Below are 24,347 nucleotides of genomic sequence, written 5' to 3'. Positions count from 1 at the left end.
AATGATCTGGACAGATCAGCGCGTAGGACAGACTGGGACCCTTTCCAGAACAGGGACCCAACTACCAGCCGAGGCCTGTCTCACCGATGTCTGGAGACTGCGTAACCCACGGTCCAGAGAATACACCTTTTATTCCCACTCCCGCAAAACGTATGCCAGGATTGATTATATAGTGACAACAGACACTTTCACACAGCAGATACAAGAGGCGGTGATAGTCCCATGCCCAATATCTGACCATTCTGGGGTGCGGGTCTCCCTGTCCCTGAGCTGTCAATTTCTGGAGACTGCAACAGACGATGTTGCAACGTCCATCAGTGATAAAGCAAATCACTAAAACCATAACTGACTATTTTGATATAAATGACTCCTCGGACATCTCGGCGGCCATTCTCTGGGATGCATTGAAAGCAGTGGTTAGGGGGGAGCTTTTAGGGATAGCAGCAGCAGACAATGAGCTCAGGAGGGAGAAGAGGGAACAAGTAACGGGAGAGGTTGTTGAACTAGAACGCATACATCAGAGGACAGACACCCCTAGAGTATGGAAACAACTTAAAGTGGCCAGGGCCCAATTAGATGTCGATAGAGCTGAGTACGCTGCCCTTCGGCTTAAGCATGCCTTTTATGTTGGTGGGGATAGATGCGGAAAGCTCTTAGCCAACAGATTGCGAGTGCAAAGGCCGGCATCCCGTATTCCCCTTGTGGTAGATCAGCAGGGAGAGGAGCGTACTACAGATTAAGGAATTGCGGATACGTTTCGACAATTCTATACGGCTCTGCACGAAGCCAAGACGTTACCAGAGGAAGGCCCAGACCAGTATCTACAGGGCATATCCACGGCCAAACTACTCCCCCGCCAAGATTGGAAGACGTTATCTCCGCCATCTCATAATTAAATCCCCACAAATCACCCGGTGCGGATGGATTCCCCTCTGTTTTCTATAAAACCTTTTGCAATATTCTGGCCCCATTGCTAGTAAGGATTTATCACTCGATTGGGCTCCTTACCCCTCTCCTGCCCTCAATGCTGGAAGCGCTGATCACGGTTATCCCGAAACCCGGCAAAGACAAATGCATGTGTGCATCTTTTCGCCCCATTTCCCTTTTAAACGTGGAGTTTAACATTTTTACGGAAATACTGACGCAGAGACTCTCTCCTCATCCCCCCGGGTTGATTGACCCAGAGCAATCCGGGTTTGTCCCCGGACGTCAGTGCTCCGACAATACGAAATGACTCCTTCATCTTGTGGACAGGTCAAACGATTCCCTGCTGAATGATTGATATTCTCTGACGACGCTGAGAAAGCATTCAACAGGGTTCATTGGCCATATCTTAAGGCGACGCAATCCCATTTTAGCATACCCTCCCAATTCATAGATTGAATATTTAGTAGTTATACCTACCCAACCACCTTTGTGCATGTGAATGGGACTGTCTCGAAGCCGTTTTCAATACAATGAGGCACGCGGCAGGGGTGTCTCATGTCTCCGCTTTTATTTGCCCTCTATATAGAGCCTATGGCTCACAGGGTCCATGACGACCCCTCTATAACAGGGGTGCAATTTGGAGAGTCGGAGCACAAACTTTGTCTTTAAGCGGACGACGTGGTATCTACACTGGAGCGACCTAGGGAGTCTCTTCCTGCCCTGCTGGCGGAAAAGATCAATGTGCATATGTCACAAGCTCTTAATCTCTCTCTTGATCCCTCGGCGTTAGATCTCATGCGGCGGTCTTCCTACATCCATTGGGCCCCAACCTCTGTCCCCTACCTGGGACTGCAACTTTCTGCCAACTTACAGGTCACTAACACATCAAAATACACATTACTACTGCGGCAGGTTCGGGACTGTTTACGACGATGGAGGCCGCACTCGTTGTCGTGGTTGGGCCGCATCGCTGCCATAAAAATGATGATACTCCCTAAGATCATCTACATATTCCAAATGCTTCCTCTAGTGCCACCGACGGGAGTCATGCTTTCACTACAGAGAGACATAGAACGATTCATTTGGCGAGATCAGAGAGCTTGACAACATAGGGAATTAGCATACAGGAGCCTGGTCGAGGGCGGAGTAGGGGTCCCGAATCTGCAGACTTACTGGTGGGTGACACAATTGGGAGACCGTGCCGAATAGTCCCGCCCAGAGTCCAAAAAGAATTGGCTTTTTATGGATCAGTTTCTGGTCGGACAGCCGTTGTGGGGTGTCCCCTTACTCTCTCAACATGTGCAACCCCGGAACTTGTACTTGTCTAAGGTTACCCACCCTACTCTTTTAGCTTTGATAAGGTTTCTACCTCATGGGAGCTCACGACATTCACCGATTATGCCTATAGTTACCAACCCAGACTTTGCTCTAGGGTTGGACCAGGTGGGGTTCAGGCATTGGACTAGGAAGGGGCGACACTCCATAGCGCATTTTTTTGATATCACAGGACCCCGAGCCTTCTCCGACTTTCGTGAAGTCCGTGATGCCCGAAGACTGAACGTCATTACCTACAGATTTGCCATTGGGTGCTGAACACTGGGGTGCGGGAGGGTGCCGAGAGATACCTTACAACATTTGAGAAGTGGCTACTTACACGGCACACTGATTCCCACTTAACTTCAGATCTGTACAAATTTACCAATCACATTCACAACACCGGGAAAACTCCGGGTCAGATAAGGTGGGAAGGGGAACTAGGCCGAACACTAACACAGAAAGAAGGGACTGATGTCTTCTTCAGGGCTCGACATTCGGCACGCAAAGTAGCCTCCATCGAAACAGCCACCAAAATAGTTACGTAATAGTTTGTCACCCCACCCCGGCTCCACAGAAGCAACCCCTCTCGCAGCCCCCACTGTTGGAGAGCGTGTGGTTCATTGGGTACACTCACCCATTTAATATGGGTCTGGCCCTCCTTAACGGACTTTTGAAAGCAGATTTTAGACGACATTGATTCTCACTTTAACACACAAATCCCTCAATTTCCAGCGTATGTCCTTCTGTGCCTCCTGAATCCAATAACTTTCCCTCTTAAATCCCGGAGGGGCAAACTGATGCCCTTAGCCTTAGGGGCAGCCTTGCAAAATATACTCTCCCATTGGGGTTCTCCGACGACTCCTACTCGGCTGGGATGGCTCCACAGACTCTGGGGTTCTTTGGGGATGGAGAAAACGTTGTTATCCCTTACACACCCGAACGCCTCCTTTCACGACTTGTGGGAACCTCTGCTTACTCTGTTATCCACTGACTTTACAGAACTCACATGCTCCAAATATTTGCGACTTCTGAGACTTGCAGACCCACCTATACAGTCAGCTTCGACGGATCAAGCTACAACATAGACCTTCCTTTTTTTAGGCCGCCTCCTGTTGGGACAGGAAGCCTCGAGTAAAATTACCTTATTATTTTTTATTTAGAAGGAGGGGGGGTTGTTTTGTTTCTGTTGTCATGTTCTGTATTCTCTGCCACAGCCATTATCCGGTTACCGGATGGTACCCTGCTGGACATATTATTCGATGGTACTGTATGTTGTTTTGTTGGTTTGAAATCAATAAAAGACATCTAAACATACATTTCTGTGATGGAAAGTTCTGGAATCTGTGTGGATCCACAAACTTTTATGTAACCCGCATTCCCGAAAGTCTCCCGATAAAAATGATACCTCACGTGTGTGGGTAGGCCTAGTGCCCGCAACAGGAAACGGACCGAAACACAGCATGGGCACATTACATTTTTCCAGTTAAATCTGACCCTTTTTTTGTAATGTGCCTAGCTATAGATTTTGAACCCTAGCTCGGCCGGCACCTAGGGAAACCTATCAAATCTATACATTTTTTAAAACTAGCCACTCAGAGGAATCCAGGATAGGGTGACTTGTGTGACACTTACTGTGTTCTGTTACCCAGAATCCTTTACAAACCTCAAACTTTATTTTTAAAAAAACATTTTCCTGGAATCTGCGTGGATCCACAAACTTCCACCCACCCTGCATTCCCCAAAGTCTCCCTATAATAATGGTACCTCACTTATGTGGGAAGGCCTAGTGCACGTGCCAGGAAACGGACCAAAACTCAACGTGGACACATTAAATTTTTCCAGTGAAATCTGACCCTTTTTTTGCAATGTGCCAAGCTGTGGATTTTGAACCCTAGCTCAGCCGACACGTGGAGAAACCTAGCAAACCTATACATTTGTGAAAACTAGACACCGAGGGGAATCCAGGATTGGGTGACTTCTGTGGCACTTACCAGGTTCTGTTACCCAGAATCCCTTGCACACCTCAAACCTATACTTATCCTTACCTTCATAGATTGTATACCACTCTTGTGAAATATATATATGATTTGACACTGACACTTATTCTCCGGTTCTCTTCTTTATATACAGGATACATACAGAGAATTCTGGCCATCCCATGCTATCCTCCTCTGCCTCCGTGGGACCTGTGTTTTTTCTCTTCCCATCCCCTCTTACCCCATTCCACCTCAATTAGGTTTGACTTGTGTTGGGCGGTCTTAGTAGGTGAAGGCTGGAACATAGCTTCACTACCTTCCTATCGCTCCTGCAGAATCACAGGTGGGATTTGACAATAATCAAGAAATGCAACACCCCGTGTTGATCACAAACATACAAACCAAAACCTTTTAATGGACTTACATTTTGTCACACAAGTGACCACATACAGGTGTATGTGGTCTCTAATGTAATTTTAAAGCTAGGTCATTTTGAACCGGTTGTCAGATCTATGGTCTTGAGATCATAGTTATTTTTCGGAAAGAGGACTCTGTGTGTTTCACGTTATTTGATTGGCACCTTTTAACTAGTCAGATAGCCTATAACCCTATTTATTAAGAAAAAATGTGCTTCCCGGAAAGCTACTAGTTTTATTGGCGCTTCGCATTCACATCAACAAAACCAGGATATGTAAGGATCTTGTGTAATGCAGATAATTGGGTATTATCGCATCTGAAACCTGCTTCTTCCCATAGTTATGGGCCAACATGGGCCAGGTGCACTCATAAGGATGGGGCTCCCTCACAATAGGTTATCTATTGATACCCTATATGTTACGATTGTCACTAGAGGGTCATAATTCATAGTCTGTGAAAGAAAAAGGCAATTCTTACCTTCCTTTCTGCAGAATGTCTCACAACAAGCTGGTCTTGCCCCCCAAAGTGATAACCATCTTTTGGCCTACTTGACCCAGCTGGCTTAGTGTACCATACTCTATGTATGAAGCCACTGTGTGACAATCAGTAAGAATCATCTTTCTTTCATGGACTGTGACTTATGATTCTCTAGTACTGCTAGGGACATTACAGTACACAATTTGAGTTTCAGAGAATGCACACACCCTTTGCACTATGGCACAAGGGTGCACATGTTGGCACAAGGCACCAAAAGAGAGCCAGCACTGAAGGAGATAAGAATTATAGCATATCTTATTAAATATGGCCCATTTTGTTCTATCTCTCCCTTTGATTCAAGGCAGTGCAGTAACTTTAGTTGCTGTGCTGCGTTGCGTCAAATATTAGTAAATCTGGGCCATTGTGCCTAGTGAAAAACTCTGATCCCACCTAATTCTCCCTCTTAGAAACCCTGCCCCACCCATACCCATACAGGATGAGCCCAAGCAAAAAGGAGCTTTCATAACATAACAAATCATGCATTTCCCACTGATGACTTTAACTTGTGTTTCATGGAAGGTGCGCTATATGGTTTAGATGTATTTACCTGAATGGTAAAAGCAACAAACAATTGCGGAATATTTTGTTCTTTGTAGCCATATCTCTAGCCTCATCCACACACGTGCTGACCCCTCCCTCATTGCACTCAGGATCTCAGAACCTCTGGCCCATCCAGCCCAGAGAATGAACTGTGGTCATATAAAGATTCCTTGATGAGGGAATCACAGCGCACCAACCTTACCAGCAAGACTTGAGCCGTGCCTGCTAAAAACACACCCGCATGTGCACTAACCTTGTCTCAGTGGAATAAAGTCCTGACATTTGGATACAATACTAAAGCAATCATTTTTGCAGTTAATGTAAATTAAGGATGCTGGCACAGAACACCTCGGAATCTGTGCTATGCAGAAGCAATTATGAACAACTTATTAGCAGTGCTTGAGGCTGTGGTTGCATGTGGAGCCCACCAGCACTCATCTTTCAGCACCAGGACAAAGTCAGAAAAGGGAGAAATGAGACGGAAGAAAAAAACAATGACAAAGGTAGACCGCAAGGATAATAAAGAAACTGCAGGAACACGATAAACGAGCAGGGAGTGCAGGATGGTGGATGAAAGCGGTGTAACAGGACAAAATAACTTTCAGACACGGTGCACAGCAGCTGCTGTACAACATGGCTGAAAGTTAAAAAAAGACAATATAATGCGGTCAGCATTGACATTATCATGGCAGGTCTGAACCAGTTGAGCACAAGAGTTATTGAAAAGGCTGTGCTAACTAGGTATACAGAAGAAGAAATAGCACCACAATCACAGCATGAGCAGTGGACGACCACTAATTAAGTTGAATCAATATGTGCTTGTTTCATGCTCCACAGAAGGGAAAGGAAGTGATGCTTGTCATGCGATGGCCAATTAGGAGGCAGCACAGAACAGTGACAAAGAAGTCAATGAATTCTAAACAATGGGCAGACTGCAAGAACCTTGTTGTTCACAATATTCCTGCAAGCAAGAGAGCAGGCATATATGATTATTTGTTAAAGGCTATATCATGAAAAGTACTCTATTTTGCGCTTTCTTTCAGGATTTTCAAATGATTGATTTGAGAAGACATCAAGAAGAAGTGATGGAGTCATCTAATAATTCTCGGCCAGCTCATGTTACCTTCCTTCTGATTGGAATTCCTGGAATGGAAGAAAGCCAGCATTGGCTCACGCCACTACTGTGTTTCCTATATATCATCGCCCTCATAGGGAACTGCACCATCCTCTACTTCATCTGGAAAGAGCAGAGCCTCCATACACCCATGTACTTCTTCTTGGCTATGTTGTCGCTCACTGACCTTGGTGTGTCCTTGACCACACTGCCCACAGTGCTGGGCATTTTCTGGTTCCACTTCAGTGAAATATTTATTGAAGCCTGTCTCATCCAGATGTTCTTCATCCACTCCTTTGCGGCAATGGAGTCAGGTGTCCTAGTAGCCATGGCCTTCGATCGGTGTATGGCTATTTGCCAGCCCCTGAGATATGCGTCCATCCTAACTAACTCAGTCATAGCAAAGATTGGTCTCCTGATATTAACTCGAAGCTTCTGTGTGGTATTCCCGATTCCCTTTCTCACAATTAGATTCTCTTTTTGCAAGTCCCACGTCTTGTCCCACTCATACTGCTTGCACCAGGATGTAATCAGACTTGCATGTGCAGATATAAAGGTTAATAGTATATATGGCCTTGTTGCTGTCCTTTTCACTAAGGGTCTTGATTCCATCTACATTCTGTTGTCCTACATAATGATCTTACGAGCTGTCCTAAAAATTGCCACCAACAATGCACGGCGTAAGACTTTCAGTACTTGCGTCTCCCATCTCTGTGCAGTCCTCATGTTTTACATTCCTCTTATTGGTCTATCGGTGGTCCACAGGTTTGGACGCCACAGCTCACCGCTGGTTCCCATTCTCATGGCCAATATCTACCTTTTGGTGCCACCTGTGTCAAATCCAGTAATATACAGCATAAAAACAAAGCAGATCCGCACAACACTACTTAGGGTATTCCAGCGTAGCAGGATAAGCTCTAAGAAATAATTTTAGATTGTATCAGTTCTTTCTGTTATCCTGAGTGGTCCATGGTAACCATTTCAATAGAGTTGGTACTACACTGAAGAACACCAGGATCCCCTCAAAGTCTTGTCTACATGATTACAAGATGAGACTGTATCATGCTATGTAACTTAACACACTAGAACAAAGTAGCAGTGGTAATAAAGAAAAGGTCAGAGCCTCCGCAATGTTTGTAACACGTTTGATTCTTAATGTATAGGCGTGCTCAATGTAAACACTGTGCCACCTAACCAGTGTTGCCCTGTATAGCAAAAGAGAATTTTTCTTAGACACTTGAAATCAAAAATTATGGTACAGAGCACAGCATCAAGTTAGTTTTCAAATTGATCCTGTTGTCAGTTAGTTTTAATCACAGATACAACACCAAGTAAAAAACAGATGGACAAGATGATACAGTCCAAATACAAGTATAGAGTTGAAAAAGCTCTTGATATTGTTGACACGAAGTTGTAGCGTGGATGCAGACAGCCGGCACGTGTTTCGTCATGTAGACGACTTTTTCAAGGCTCAAACTTAAACTGTGCAAGCACAAATATGGTTCAGAGTTCCCTAATTGTATGAGGGAGTTGAGACAGCAGTAGAAATAGTCCCAACTTCAGACGTCGTTATGATAGATGAGAGGACCTCACCAGGGGAAGCGGGATACTTCTTACTGCACGGGTTACCCCCGTCATGAATATGGATGACATACTGATGCAAACGTACACTTTTATTGAGGCTTCGTTTATCATAACGAGCACACCAGCTCTTTATATATACAAGACTACTCCCGTAATTACCTTAGAAGGCATACTGTCGCACTGATCAGAATAATGTTCAGTCTCGTCTATTACAACGAGCGCAACATTTTCGAGTATTTAAAAGTGCCGCTTTTGTATTTAAGTGAGGACATCTGAAGTTGGGACTATTTCTACAACTGTCTCAACTCCCTAGTACAATTGCAAGGCCACATTCTATTCCGTCGTTTTTCACCCACTACTCCACTTCAGACAGAGACTAGGGTGCCGATCGCGATCCGGCCAAAAAATTCCCCGTACGACTCGTATCCGGTCTTTTTACCGTACGAATCGCACAAGTGCCGTACAAACTGCCAATCACGATTCGCATGGGAAAAAGTCCATACGAATCGCATTGGGAATTAATCCCCACACGTCCTCGGGTCGGAAAATGTGTCCGACACGTCCTCGGACGAATCACCATACAAATGTGAAAAGTGAAGTCCGACCGCGGAATCACGATCCGTCCCGTGCGTCCGATGTCACAACCGTATGGAAAAAACACCATCCGCACCGAACTCCCATGGCAACCATGGAGACATGTGCCCGCATACGCGCCCGACACTCCCCCCAGCCCCTGTACGTTCAAGTCGTACCCCCCGTGTTTGTACACCCATGTACGTTCGAGTCGTACCCCCCGTGTTTGTACACCCGTGTACGTGTCGTACCCCCCCTGTATGTACACCCGTGTACATGTCGTACCCCCGTGTATGTACACCCGTGTACGTTGGAGTCGTACCCCCGTGTATGTACACCCGTGTACGTGTCGTACCCCCGTGTATGTACACCCGTGTATGTGTCGTACCCCCGTGTATGTACACCCGTGTACGTTCGAGTCGTACCCCCCCATGTTTGTACACCCGTGTACGTTGGAGTCGTACCCCCGTGTATGTACACCCGTGTACGTGTCGTACCCCCCTTGTATGTACACCCGTGTACATGTCGTACCCCCCGTGTATGTACACCCGTGTACGTGTCATACCCCTTGTATGTACACCCGTGTACGTGTCGTACCCCCGTGTATGTACACCCGTGTACGTTCGAGTCGTACCCCCCGTGTATGTACACCCGTGTACGTGTCGTACCCCCCGTGTACGTTCATGTCGTACCCCCCTGTATGTACACCCGTGTACGTGTCGTCCCCTGTGTATGTTCGAGTTGTACCCCCCCCGTGTTTGTACACCCGTGTACGTTCGAGTCGTACCCCCCCGTGTTTGCACACCCGTGTACGTTCGTGTCGTACCCCCCTGTATGTACACCCGTGTACGTGTCGTACCCCCCTGTATGTACACCCGTGTACGTGTCGTACCCCCCCTGTATGTACACCCGTGTACGTGTCGTACCCCCCGTGTACGTTCGTGTCGTACCCCCCTGTATGTACACCCGTGTACGTGTCGTACCCCCCGTGTATGTACACCCGTGTACGTGTCGTACCCCCGTGTATGTACACCCGTGTAGGTTCGAGTCGTACCCCCACCCATGTATGTACACCCGTGTACGTGTCGTACCCCCCTGTATGTACACCCGTGTACGTTAGAGTCATACCCCCACCCGCGTATGCATGGAGCGTACCCCCACCCCAACATTCTAAGTACGGAGCGCACCCCAGGCCCCAACATCATCACCTACACACAACATCGCGCATGTACGAGTCGTACCAAGCCACACACAAGGACAGCACTGTACAACAAAATGCCCGAAGTACACACCATACACACGTCAAAAACGCACGTACACAACCAGGACAAAGCGAAACAACACAAGAATACACCATTCGAATGGCACAAAGCCACTAAACATGTCCAACAAGCACAAAAACAACACCTTCACTGACCTGCAACTGCCAAAATCCAAAACAGAGGCCCAAAACACAACCACTCCTTATAACACACCCACCCAAATTTCAAAAACACAGCCACACCCACCAATGGACCAATAAAAAGGGCCCACACACACAAACCATGAGCCTTTGCAACAGACTCACTGCTGCCAGACCCCACAGACAACCTACAGCACCATACTTGAACCTTTACTACACCTTACACTTGCACACCTTCACAGACACACCTTCACAAACACCCCCTCATCGCATTCACACACACACCTGCACAACCACACCCATACACCCACAACCATCCACACCCACACCCCCCCCAACCATCCACACCCACACCCCTCACCATGCCCACTAACAAGAATCCAAAGTTCACTAGCCGAGAGTTGGAGGTCCTTGTCGACGAAATCCTCAGAGTCGAGCCACACCTCTTTGGAACATTGGTCAGACAGACCAGCATTTCCGATAAAACAGCCATGTGGCAGAGGATTGTCGATGCTGTCAATGCTGTTGCGGCCACCAGAAGGACCAGGCAGGAATGCCAAGCCAGGTGGTACGATCTGCGGAGGAGGGTCCGAGCCAAAATGACCGATGACCACAACCAGGCCAACGTCACTGGAGGAGGGCCGCCCCGCAGACCCGTACACTACCATCCCTGGGAGGAGAGGGTGATGGCCATACTGCCGGTGGTGGCAGTCGACGGATTAGAAGGACTCCGAGACCCGGGTGAGTACACAAACAACTCACCTCACATGGGGGGAACGTCATCCACAACCAAACTCACAAACAGGCACGCAACCACCCCAAGCTAGCGCATGACTCAACCACACTCCATGAACACGCACATGCCAGTGGCGCCAACATGCCCCATGCACCCAGCTGGACAATGCCAAGTCACAGGCCATAGAAAACACCAACACAAGACACGGTAACCTGGATGGCGGGAGTGTGGGCCCCAAAAATCACATAGAAGCAGACAACAATGCCCTCTGCCCATATGGCCCAGGTCACAGCCAGACAAACAGTGTGTCCCCACACAGGAAAGACTTGCCAGCAAATGGCGCACGCCTTGCATTAAGACATGGGGTGAAGGCACTTATTGCACATGACAGCAGCTAATGAACAGCCAACACTGTGAAAGAGTGGCAGCACACACCACCACAGCAGCAGCGCAGACACAGACACTACACCCAATGGCTGCCTGGAGATCAGAAACAAACTCACATCAACAAGCCAAGGGCCATTCAAAGATCTGCAAAAAGTGTGTGGCTAGGAAGCTGGGCTGAGGTGACAGAGGGTGACACACAGAGGGAGGGAGAGGGGGACAGAGAGGGAGAGAGACACAGGGAGATGGACAGAGGGAGGAGGCTGACACACAGAGGGAGGGAGAGGGGGACAGAGAGGGAGCGAGAAAGTGACACACAGGGAGAGCAAATCAGCCTTGTGGGGTGTGGGAATGTCTGCTCGTCAGCAGGTGGACTGCGTGCATGTAGACAAGGGTGGCCAGTGCAAGAACCCCCCCCTCTTCTCCATGGCAAAACACAGGGCCATGTCACAACCTGTGCACGAGCACAACGACAGCTACCTGCATTATCTAAGTGTGTGCAACCACTCCATGTGCCCACGTACAGTACAACACGGAAGGCGCCAATGCATGGCTTGCCACACCTGCCCACTCCACTGCTGACTGCAGTCACAATTGACGCAGCAAGTAAGACTGTGCCACACATAGGTAAAGTCGCAAAAGCTGTGCCCAAGGGACATACCCATGCACAAATGCACTGTGAGTGGAATGCAAGACATATCCAAATTCCCAGAGGAAATGTGCCAACTTTGAAACCAATGAAACATGGATGTTGCATGGAACAAAATTAACATTGTCTCTCTCACACACAGGTCAACGTCGTGGATCAACCCCCAACACTGGGGGGGAAGACTCACAGGACCCGGCTCGGCGGGATGACAGAGCCACCGGCAGCGACGACTCTCACCACTCTGTGGACGAACCCGACCCCGACCAACCTGGCCCCTCTGGTGTCCAACGACCTGCAGCACCTGTGTCAGGTACAACTGGGCCAACCACCACCCCCACTCCTGCCACATCCCAGGAGACACCCAGGATCCCTGCCCCACTACCACAATGCAGCCATCCTGGCCAGGAGGGACACGGTGTCCCGTGCACCCAGGAGGAGGCAGGCGACAACGCCAATGCCACCCCTCAGGGGTCCCGGAGACCCGATGTGCCCACAAGGGCAGGCCAGGTGCAAGTGGGCAGGGGTGGTGGGAGTGGAGGACGGCGGAGGCGCGAGCCTGACCGGTTGGCTGGGGAACCGGTATTTTCCCATGTCCGAAACATCCTGGACACATACCGGCAGGACACCACGGGCATGGCCCAGGTTGTGTCCACCCTCAACGATATGAAGGGGACCCTCGATGAGATCAAGACCCAGCAGGCCCAGCAATATGCGGAGCAACATGCCTGTCTACTGCGACACCAACGGAGGATGGAGGACAGACAGGCTGAGCTCGTGACGGTGTTCACGGGAATTCACAGTACACTCCGTCGGATGGCCGACAACATGGGCAACCCTCCCTGTGCCAGAAGGCGTAGAACATCACCACCCACAGGGAGGGATGAGGAGGAGGAGGAGACATCCGACGGAGCATCCCAAACATCGTCACGGCATGCTTCTGAGGGTCCCCGTAGGAGGGCGGGTCGTCCACGGAAAAGACCGTGAGGGTCGGCGCAACAGCACCATCTCCCAGGACACCTGGACTGGCACCTGGCCCACTGGACCAACAGCAGCACAGCATCAAAAGACATTCTCTGCCACATGGACTTGCTGGTCACTGTCTGACTAATGTTGACAAAGACTGTGGCATGGACTCTGAGTATTTCAAATGGCAAGGACACCAACTCCCCTAGTGAACTTTGGATTCCACACACCCGGAAAGCCCCTCATGTCAACCCCCCCCCCCCCCCCACCCCAACCAAAATAAAATAGTCACACCATAAAGAGAAGATGCCTACTGATAGCATTATTACCTTACATGTGTCTTGTAAAGTCTAACTATGCCTGAGTTCTCATTTGACTGCAACCATCCACACCCTGGGGCCTGAGTCTGGCACAGGACACACATGGATCACATTGTATTAGGCAAGACAGACATGGAGCTCCATACACACTCGTGATGGGCCCAACCAGCTGAGGGGGTGGCCGCACAACCGTGCCGACAGACATATTCAGTACAGCGACAGCCATGCGCAGAGGTCAGGGATCATGTGGAGTGTCCTGGGGGGCACCCAGGTATGTGTGGACAGGTGGCAGAACCATGTCCTGCAAGCTTGAGTCAGGTGGATGCAGAGAATGGTGGCCTGGCCAACGTTGGATGCATGGGGATGGCACATGTCACAATACCCACACAGTCATTGACTACATGCACAATACACAGTCTAATCCCACACAAACAGCTTGCATCTTGCTACTCGACACATAGACACATAGCCACTATCACGGAAAACCATGCCAGACATGCCGGAAGCACCGTGGCAACACACCAGCATTGACTGAGAAAAGGCACCTTGGAGGCATAGGGACACCTTTATTAGTCATGTATTCGGGATTGCAGAGGCAACTAGGAGTACACATGAACGTGTCATGTGGAGTAACATGTGGGTCCAACACTGGAACCCCCCTTCTGCAGCACAAATGCGTGATAGCCATGGAACTGGCACACAAGTGTCGGGTAACAGCTAAACACCCCTTGCTGCTCACGGAGAGACTGCCATACACCATTGATCCACTGATGTGGAAGTCCCACAGCATGTCAAGCCAAGGCAAACCGTATGTGTCCGAGGGCAGTGTAACACACAATGATGCCATCATCACATTCCACAATCCCATCACTGATGACTGTCAACAAGTCTGACCATCTATTCAGGTGTACCCAGCTGCATGTAATGTGTACCATGGTGATGCGACATGTCTGCAGAGGAACCAAACATCGACAGGGGCAATGTGCATACGTCGGGAACAACTGCCACACCCAATACACCCCTGATGCATCCCTTACCCTAAGGAGACTTCCAAACTTGTCCGTGCGTGTAACGCTGAGTCAGCACACGATGAGGTGTCCATGAGGAATAGCAGTGCCACAACAATGCAACCAGCAGACGGCATGCGCAAGTACCTGGGGATGAGAGACACACAAGAAGTCAGCCACAAAAAGCACAGCCACTTGCATGTGCATGTACTCGACACATGTAAGGATGACAACATGCCAGGTCACAATTATGACTGGGGAAATACACTCATCACTGGCACCATCACTCCAGTGACACATCCACACACACCTCTGACTCACGTGGCATACATGCAGATGGACACACACATCGCAACACATGACACACGGGGACCAATGCGTGCACACACAGACACTGGTACTCACCACTAAGCAAAGAAGTCGCGTATGAGCCGAGTCCGGATGTCCTCTTGCGGAACCACGTCCTCCACATCACTAGCCCCATTGCCAAGACATTCGTCCTCCACGGGTGGATGGTCCTGATCATCTTGATCCAGGATGAGTGGCACAGCTTTCTCAACTGCCATGTTGTGCAGCATGCAGCAGACCATGAAGATTTTGCAGACCTTCGCCGGGGCATATGGGAGCGCGCCGCCGGTCTTGTGGAGGCATCGGAATCGGCTCTTCAGGAGGCCAAACGTCCTCTCTATCACTCGCCTTGTCCGGCCATGGGCGGTGTTGTAGCGGAGCTGGGCTGGCGTGATGGGGTTGCGGAGAGGTGTGATCAGCCATGGCATGTTGGGATAGCCAGCGTCCCCTACATGGAAAGCACATGGACATCAGTAGGACAGGAGAAGCGGCCGAACTGGAAGTCTACGCAAAATACAGGACAGACAGACTGTACCCACCAACAACACATGCTCGTTCGTTGCGCAGCTGCGTCATCATTTCAGGCATCCTGCTACGCCTCATGATGTAGGCATTGTGTGCTGATCCTGGAAAACAAGCACAGACATGTGAAATCACCATGTTGGACAGACACACCACAAGGGCATTGATGGAGTGGTAGTGCTTGCGATTCCTGTACGCTACCTCCTGTGCCTGTGGTGGTACCAAAGCCACATGTGTCCCATCTATGGACCCAATGACATGGGGCATCCCTCCCAGGGCATAGAATCCACGCTTGACCCCAGTCAACATTTCAGGGGTTGGGAAATGGATGAAGTCATCCAGGTGAATCAACATGGCCTCTAAGAAATCATGCAGCACACGGCAGAACATGCTCTGGGACATGCCACCAACATGTGCTATGGTATCTTGAAAGGTACCCGTGGCAAGAAAATGTAGGGCTGCCATTACCTCAGCTTGGGTGTCAGTGCCGTAGGATACCTGTGCAGCGGTTGCAGGTGTGGTGCCAGTCTTGCTGTCAACTCCAAAATCAACCGTTGGGGGAAGCGGTAGCACCGGATACAGTCATTCTCCCGCATGGCAGGTAAGTCCGGAATTGGTCGTGGAAGAGGCGGCGCTCTGCAGTAATTTGGAAGTGACAAGGAAGAGTGAGTGCACCACAACAACAATTTATTTGTACTGAGCACATGTTAATCTGTCAATACACATATGCAACATACGGAGTCAGGTATGTGCCACATGCCCTGGAGATGTATGGCTGCCAGGTGACACTCCTACCAAGACCCAGCTACACACGGAGATAGTGAACCTCCACATGCCATGGCATGGGATTAGCTGTGTCCCAGTGTAAGTGAACAGTCAGACGCAACACAGGAGTGACATACATCCACACATCAGCAGAAGTAGGATGTCGATTGCAGAGACTGGTAGCGGTACACTATAGCCACAGGTCACATGACATTACACTAGGACAGCCCACACACCTTGCCATGAAGGTGTACATGTGATGACTCACCACACATTCATAGAGAGGATGCAGACATGTCCTTGTTACGCTACTCCGTGTCCCATGCATATATATGCACCTCACATCCGATACCACAGGTGGCATGGTGTGCGGAACAGTGTGCCATGTCCATCTACACACAGACACATGTTGGTTGCTGCAACAGCTGCAGCTTTTGAGGGAGCTCCAACATCAAGCTCATGGACATCCCCCACACATACATGACATAGTCACATCGTGCACCGTGGGTAGTCACATGTCAGGTGTGGTAACCCCTGTACCGGGCCTCAGGGGACACTTCCGTGTGTTGTTGTCCGTGCCATGCCAGTGATGCTCATCCCAAGTGTGCAGTATGACATGCACACATGTCAAAGGAGTCAAGGGCATGCCTGGCACACATTGCACCGTCACACATTACATGTGTACACATCTCATCATACATCTGGTGCCTTCTCGACTCTGGAGTAATGTGCCACATCACAGCCTTTCACACCTGTGCCCCACACATGTAGTACTGCCCAGACAATGCCTTGATGTCCATCCATGGGCAAGTATGTCAGCCCTATTCCTTCCTGTGTGCTGCCTGTCACCACTGTGATGTGTGAAAACCACCGTACTTTCGCAAAGAGGGCCTGTGTACGTTCCCGTATCACTATGGGAGTGCTGCCGTATGTGTACCCATAGTGATGGTGAGCGTACAGGCGTGTGTACGGTCCGTACCACCTTGAGTACGCATACGCAAGAAGACCCATAGTGGTACGGCCCGTACACGCGTGCGTACGCCCACTATCACTATGGGTGTCCTCGCGTATGCGTACTCGTAGTGGTACGGCCCGTAAACACACCTGTACGTTCACTATCACTATGGGTGTCCTCGCGTATGCGTACTCGTAGTGGTACGGCCCGTACACACGCCTGTACGTTCACTATCACTATGGGTGTCCTCGCGTATGCGTACTCGTAGTGGTACGGCCCGTACACACGCCTGTACGTTCACTATCACTATGGGTGTCCTCGCGTATGCTACTCATAGTGATAGTGAGCGTACACGCGTGTGTACGGTCCGTACCACTATGGGTATCCTCGCGTATGCGTACTCATAGTGATAGTGAGCGTACACGCGTGTGTACGGTCCGTACCACAATGGGCACGCATACGCGAGCGTACCCATAGTGATACGGGCCATGCACACGCGCGTACGGGCCGTTCCCATGCATTTGGGGTACCCTAGGGCACCAGTATGCACCGTACCTGTGTGTGAAACTCCATATTACATAGGGGACACATGAGGGACAAGTATAAATGCCTACATGCATGCTGGTTGTCATGGAGACCAATTTAAACGTTTGAATTTCTTCTGGAAGGTGCACAGCAGAAGTCAGTTTGAATGAATCTACTTTGTTGCAATGTGGTTCTGGAGTTGACATCATGCTGAAGAAAAAAAGTATGAAAAACAAATGAGTGTGCTAGGTTTGAAGGGATTGGAGGAAACATAGGATGCAAATGTGAGTGACCAATCACTCAGTACTCCTGTGCATGAAACAGGCCAGCAATGCAGATATAAGGCAGCCAGGTCCCATGAGGGATCACTTGCCTGCACATATTTCGATTCTACCACACTGCTGCTGCTCCTGATTCCCTGGAACCAAGGTATGTGGAGAGGTCACTGCCATTCACCCTGGAGGAGAACCTGGCATTGCTGGATGTGATCCTCCCACAGTACCCCCTGCTGTATGGGCGACCAGGGTATCAGGTGAGTGCAGAGGCTACTAGCACAGACTGTGTCCCTTTTTTGTGACTGTGACTTCTGCCATTGTGTCCAGGTGTGACACACATGCTATGTACTGTAGGGGGGGTCCCAGGGGGGGAATGCCAGATGTCTAACAGCCAGTGCCCAGAGTCAGGAGGGGTGGGTGCAGAGTCCTCCCAGCAGTGCCCAGACGCAGGAGGGGTGGGTGCAGAGTCCTCCCAGCAGTGCCCAGACACAGGAGGGGTGGGTGCCTATCACTCCCAGCAGTGCCCAGAGTCAGGAGGGGTGGGTGCAGAGTCCTCCCAGCAGTGCCCAGACGCAGGAGGGGTGGGTGCAGAGTCCTCCCAGCAGTGCCCAGACGCAGGAGGGGTGGGTGCAGAGTCCTCCCAGCAGTGCCCAGACACAGGAGGGGTGGGTGCCTATCACTCCCAGCAGTGCCCAGAGTCAGGAGGGGTGGGTGCAGAGTCCTCCCAGCAGTGCCCAGAGTCAGGAGGGGTGGGTGCAGAGTCCTCCCAGCAGTGCCCAGACGCAGGAGGGGTGGGTGCAGAGTCCTCCCATCAGTGCCCCGACACAGGAGGGGTGGGTGCCTATCACTCCCAGCAGTGCCCAGAGTCAGGAGGGGTGGGTGCAGAGTCCTTCCAGCAGTGCCCAGAGTCAGGAGGGGTGGGTGCAGAGTCCTCCCAGCAGTGCCCAGATGCAGGAGGGGTGGGTGCAGAGTCCTCCCAGCAGTGCCTAGAGTCAGGAGGGGTGGGTGCAGAGTCCTCCCAGCAGTGCCCAGACGCAGGAGGGGTGGGTGCAGAGTCCTCCCAGCAGTGCCCAGACACAGGAGGGGTGGGTGCCTATCACTCCCAGCAGTGCCCAGAGTCAGGAGGGGTGGGTGCAAAGTCCTCCCAGCAGTGCCCAGAGACAGGAGGGGTGGGTGTGATGCACAGTGTGAGCCTTGATAATTGATTGTGTCTTTGCCCTCATTCCACCTGTGTACTTTCACTGGCACGTACTGCTTTTGCCCTTCCCCAGAGGAGAATGTCCCTATGGCAAAGGTGCAATGCGTTGGCTGCATGACATGCCTTGTTGTAACCAGCTAATTTGTTCTCAGATGTGTCTCTGTGACATGTTGCAGGTGTATTGATGTAGTGTCACTTGTTCATCCTCACAGGTAGGCGCCTCTGCCTAGGAGCAGATCTGGCTGACCGCCGTCAGTGCCGTGAGGAGTGCGGATGGTCGCAAGCGGCGCCTGTCCCAGGTGAGGAAACGTTGGCAGGATATCCGGTGCTGGACGCGGAGGATCGCACGGGTCCTGCTGGGGGACTCACCTGAGAGCCATAAGAACCGCGGGCGCCGCCGTCTCTCCCACATCCACAAGCGTGTGCTGGCGGTGGTATTTCCAGACTTGGACAGGCGCTTACAGGAGATGCAGCAGCAGGAAGGGGGTAGGTACATGTGTGTTTGTGTGTTTTACCAGCATTTGTAAGTGCACTGTTCCATGGATACACTGCCAGGGTTTAATGGTGCTGTGCAGATCCTGTTACCCACAGTATTGCAGTGCTCTCCTGCCTCCCTTCCCCTCCTTGCAATGTGTTCCCTGGTCTGTGTGTAGTCACTCCGTCACAAGGTTATGTAGCCTGGCACCTTCTCCACATGTACAATGCCTGCAGCATCATGTGTGGGGGTGGTGTGTAACAGGTTTTGGGACCTTGCCTGTGCCCTGTCCAGTTCTGGTCTTGTGGGTTCCATGTCAGTTGGCACTAATGCTGAGTCCAGACATGGGAGTTAGTCTCTCAAGTGTGAGGCCTTACAGCATGCATGTCCTATGTGGTGGCCTGTGACATGATGTGCATGAGTGTGCGGTACGCATAGTGCGGGGATGGTAGCGTGTGTTGCAGTCATTCCCATTCAGGAATTGGAATTGGGTATTTTGTGTGCAATCTTGAATTGTTGCATCCCATGTTATTTCACCCAGACTAAGAGATGTAAGTGCTTCCTGTGTCTCCAAATAATTGTCTCATGTAGGGGGTGGGTGGTGCGGGCATGGCCTTCATGTCACAACCTGATATCTCCTTGCTAGGACTGGCCAGTGTGTGATGTTTGTCTGGACATGCACTCAAGGTGCAGTGAGCCAGTCATGGTGGGCATGTTTTCAGTATAACCTATGCTGCATGTGCCTCTTGTTCCTGGATATGGTCCCTGCTCATCCCTATTTCCTGCCACGCTGTGTGGTGCAGATGCAGTGCTGGATTGTCCCCAGGGCCTTGCTCCTCAGTGAAAATTCCATTCCATCTCATTTGCTATTGTGTCATGCTCTCCATAGTTTTTCAGTGGCATGGTGGGTCAAACAACTGTGTCTTGCATGCCCTACATATGTACCTTGTTTTGTAGATGTAACTTTTCTTTTGTTTCAGGCTATGCACTGTAACCTATGTAGATTGGACTCATGTGACATATGTATACAGGTGTATGATTAATTTCTGTCTCTTCACCCTGCCCACAGCATCGTCGGGGGACACGGAGGGAGACATGGGCACAGACGGAGCAGAGGGACCGAGCACCAGTGCCAGCGCTGACATCGGGCTGGCACATCAAGTGGGACTGAGGCGGAGGAGAGTGAAGCCGGGGACCTGTCGACTGGCACAACAGAGTATGAAGCTGACGGGTCCGAGGATGATCTCTCCGAGTGGGCGGAGGCTGCACCAGCAGCTGACAGCGGCACTACATCTCGCCCCGCCCCCTCCATTGCCATCAGCCGCCTCGCACTTGCTTGGGTCCCTTCCCAACGTGCCCGGTCACCACATGTCTCCTTCCTGCCAGGCACCGCACCCCCTGCCCCTGTCTCCACTGCTGCCGCCAATGCCGAGTCTGTGGACATCCAGCGGCAGTTGCAGATTGGTCAGGCTGCGATCCTTAATGTCCTCCATGGCCACAGCCAGGTCCTCAACAACATAGAGGCATACTTGGAGGGCATTCATTCATCGCAGGCTGACCAACGCAGCTTGCTGAGGTCGATAGACTCGACACTGACTGTAGCAGTGGGTCTCCTGCAGCGCTACGTCCCACCCCCTACCCCTGCCCCATCCACACTTCCCACTCCCATGCCTGTCCCACGTACACCCAGACGTCAGCATGCACACACCACAACACACACAGGCACCACACCAGCAGGGAAGGTCCACCGCACACCTCCTGACACGCACACACAGGGTGAAGTAGGCACACCCACTGGGTCGGGGGGCAAACGTGTGACACGCAGCCAGAGTGGGAGTCCGCATTCCACCAAATCCACTCCCTCCAAATCCCATCCCCTCAGCTCTCCTGGCCACATCTCCCCCAAAGACTCCTTCATGGCCGCTCTGTCCCTGAGCCCCACAGTGACACCACCACGCAAGCGGTCAAGGAAGTCCCCGGTCAGGGTGGTTGAGTCCCCCCCCCCCGTCCACACCCTCCCCCAGTGGCGCTGCGACCCATCCCTCTGACCCCCCCACCCTCCTTGGGGCCTGTGGTTCCTTCGGGTGCAGGGGATTCCCTGGAGGACCTTGCTAAGGTGTGCAGCGAGATCCTGGCCTCTGCCTTTGGCCCTGCCCCACCCCCTGTGGTGGAGTCCTCCATCCCTGCACCCACGTTGCCTACCCTTCGCCCTCAAGTCCATGCGATGCCTGGTCCTTCCCCCCCACATGATGCCCTCACCCCTGTGGAAGACGACGGAATCTAACTGTACAGGCAAGCTAGGGGACACGCATCCCACTGTGTCCCCCATCCAGCTGTGACTTCTGGACTGCCCTATGGGCTTTGTAAATATTGAAATTCCTACATACAAGATTTTTTTCATCATGCTGAATTAAGCAATTTATTATTTTCCCTTGGAACACTCCTGCTTTGCTGGTATTGCTGTTGGTGGAGCTGCTACATAGTTTTGGGTGGTGTTCATGTGTTGGGTGTGTGGGAAATATAGTAGTGTGCTGCTCATTTGGGGGGACCCTGGGATCTGTGTGCCATCACAAGGTGTTAGCTAACTTTCTTTGTTCATGTAAGCAGTTACTGCATGGTGAAATTGTCCCAAGGTGTATTCCTTCCTCTGTGTACCCTGATATCTTCTCTGCAGGGTGTTCCCAATATTTAGCGCAGAGCTGTGTCTACATTGGCTGGGTGTGTGACGGACCACTTCAACTTTGGCCATGCATGCAGGGCGATGTCTCCACCTGCATCATTCGTGGCATCCTTGGTGATCACTGTACTTTTGTATGTAGTCCCTCGACATGACTTCATGTGGACATGTTCCCTTTTCGGCTGTATGCATGTGTGTACTCCCAGCATCGCACACATGTGTTACATGTACTGCAGGGTCTTTGTGCACCTGACTGACAATTGTGGCAATTGGATCTGTGGGTACTCCAGCCTTTTTCTGTCTCTGGGCACTGCTGGGAGGACTCTGCACCCACCCCTCCTGTGTCTGGGCACTGCTGGGGGACTCTGCACACACCCCTCTCGTGTCTGGGCACTGCTGGGAGGACTCTGCACCCACCCCTCTCATGTCTGGGCACTGCTGGGAGGACTCTGCACCCACCCCTCCTGTGTCTGGGCACTGCTGGGAGGACTCTGCACCCACCCCTCCTGTGTCTTGGCACTGCTGGGAGGACTCTGCACACACCCCTCTCATGTCTGGGCACTGCTGGGAGGACTCTGCACCCACCCCTCCTGTGTCTGGGCACTGCTGGGAGGACTCTGCACACACCCCTCCTGTGTCTGGGCACTGCTGGGAGGACTCTGCACCCACCCCTCCTGTGTCTGGGCACTGCTGGGAGGACTCTGCACACACCCCTCTCATGTCTGGGCACTGCTGGGAGGACTCTGCACACACCCCTCTCATGTCTGGGCACTGCTGGGAGTGATAGGCACCCACCCCTCCTGTGTCTGGGCACTGCTGGGGGACTCTGCACACACCCCTCTCATGTCTGGGCACTGCTGGGAGGACTCTGCACCCACCCCTCCTGTGTCTGGGCACTGCTGGGAGGACTCTGCACCCACCCCTCTCATGTCTGGGCACTGCTGGGAGGACTCTGCACCCACCCCTCCTGTGTCTGGGCACTGCTGGGAGGACTCTGCACACACCCCTCTCATGTCTGGGCACTGCTGGGAGTGATAGGCACCCACCCCTCCTGTGTCTGGGCACTGCTGGGGGGACTCTGCACACACCCCTCTCATGTCTGGGCACTGCTGGGAGGACTCTGCACCCACCCCTCTCATGTCTGCGCACTGCTGGGAGGACTCTGCACCCACCCCTCCTGTGTCTGGGCACTGCTGGGAGGACTCTGCACACACCCCTCTCATGTCTGGGCACTGCTGGGAGTGATAGGCACCCACCCCTCCTGTGTCTGGGCACTGCTGGGGGGACTCTGCACACACCCCTCTCATGTCTGGGCACTGCTGGGAGGACTCTGCACCCACCCCTCTCATGTCTGGGCACTGCTGGGAGGACTCTGCACCCACCCCTCCTGTGTCTGGGCACTGCTGGGAGGACTCTGCACACACCCCTCTCATGTCTGGGCACTGCTGGGAGTGATAGGCACCCACCCCTCCTGTGTCTGGGCACTGCTGGGGGGACTCTGCACACACCCCTCTCATGTCTGGGCACTGCTGGGAGGACTCTGCACCCACCCCTCCTGTGTCTGGGCACTGCTGGGAGGACTCTGCACACCCCCCTCTCATGTGTGGGCACTGCTGGGAGGACTCTGCACCCACCCCTCTCATGTCTGGGCACTGCTGGAAGGACTCTGCACCCACCCCTCCTGTGTCTGGGCACTGCTGGGAGGACTCTGCACACACCCCTCTCATGTCTGGGCACTGCTGGGAGTGATAGGCACCCACCCCTCCTGTGTCTGGGCACTGCTGGGGGGACTCTGCACACACCCCTCTCATGTCTGGGCACTGCTGGGAGGACTCTGCATCCACCCCTCCTGTGTCTGGGCACTGCTGGGAGGACTCTGCACACACCCGTCTCATGTCTGGGCACTGCTGGGAGGACTCTGCACACACACCTCCTATTTCAGGATATGTACGCTTGGAACATACACGGGTGGGGGTACGCTCCATGCATCCGCGGGTGAGGGTATGTGTCGTACTTACACTGTTGGCGTGGGGGTACAATGCGTACATACACGGTTGGGGTGGGGGTACGCTCCATACATACGCGGGTGAGGGTACGGGTCGTACTTACACTGTTGGGGTGGGGGGTACGCTCCATACGTATGCGGGTGTGGGTACGGGTC

The 24,347-nt window shown here is 51.8% G+C and overlaps 1 protein-coding gene across 1 annotated transcript; it reads left to right on the top strand.

Moving 5' to 3' along the window:
- The first annotated feature begins 6,799 nt into the window (after window positions 1-6,799).
- LOC146806164 (olfactory receptor 51G2-like) lies at window positions 6,800-7,756 on the top strand. Its single transcript, XM_085620598.1, has one exon. The coding sequence runs from the start codon at window positions 6,800-6,802 to the stop codon at window positions 7,754-7,756; it is 957 nt and encodes a 318-aa protein (XP_085476724.1).
- The last annotated feature ends 16,591 nt before the right edge of the window (window positions 7,757-24,347 follow it).

This window comes from Triturus cristatus, chromosome 8, assembly GCF_964204655.1.
Source record: "Triturus cristatus chromosome 8, aTriCri1.1, whole genome shotgun sequence".
Lineage (NCBI taxonomy): Eukaryota > Metazoa > Chordata > Amphibia > Caudata > Salamandridae > Triturus > Triturus cristatus.
Note: the sequence above shows the minus strand (reverse complement) of the source record. Positions and strands in the feature narration are given on the sequence as shown.

Excerpts from the sequence above, each read along its gene's own strand:
- LOC146806164 (XM_085620598.1), top strand. The coding sequence starts at position 6,800 with ATGGAGTCATCTAATAATTCTCGGCCAGCTCATGTTACCTTCCTTCTG.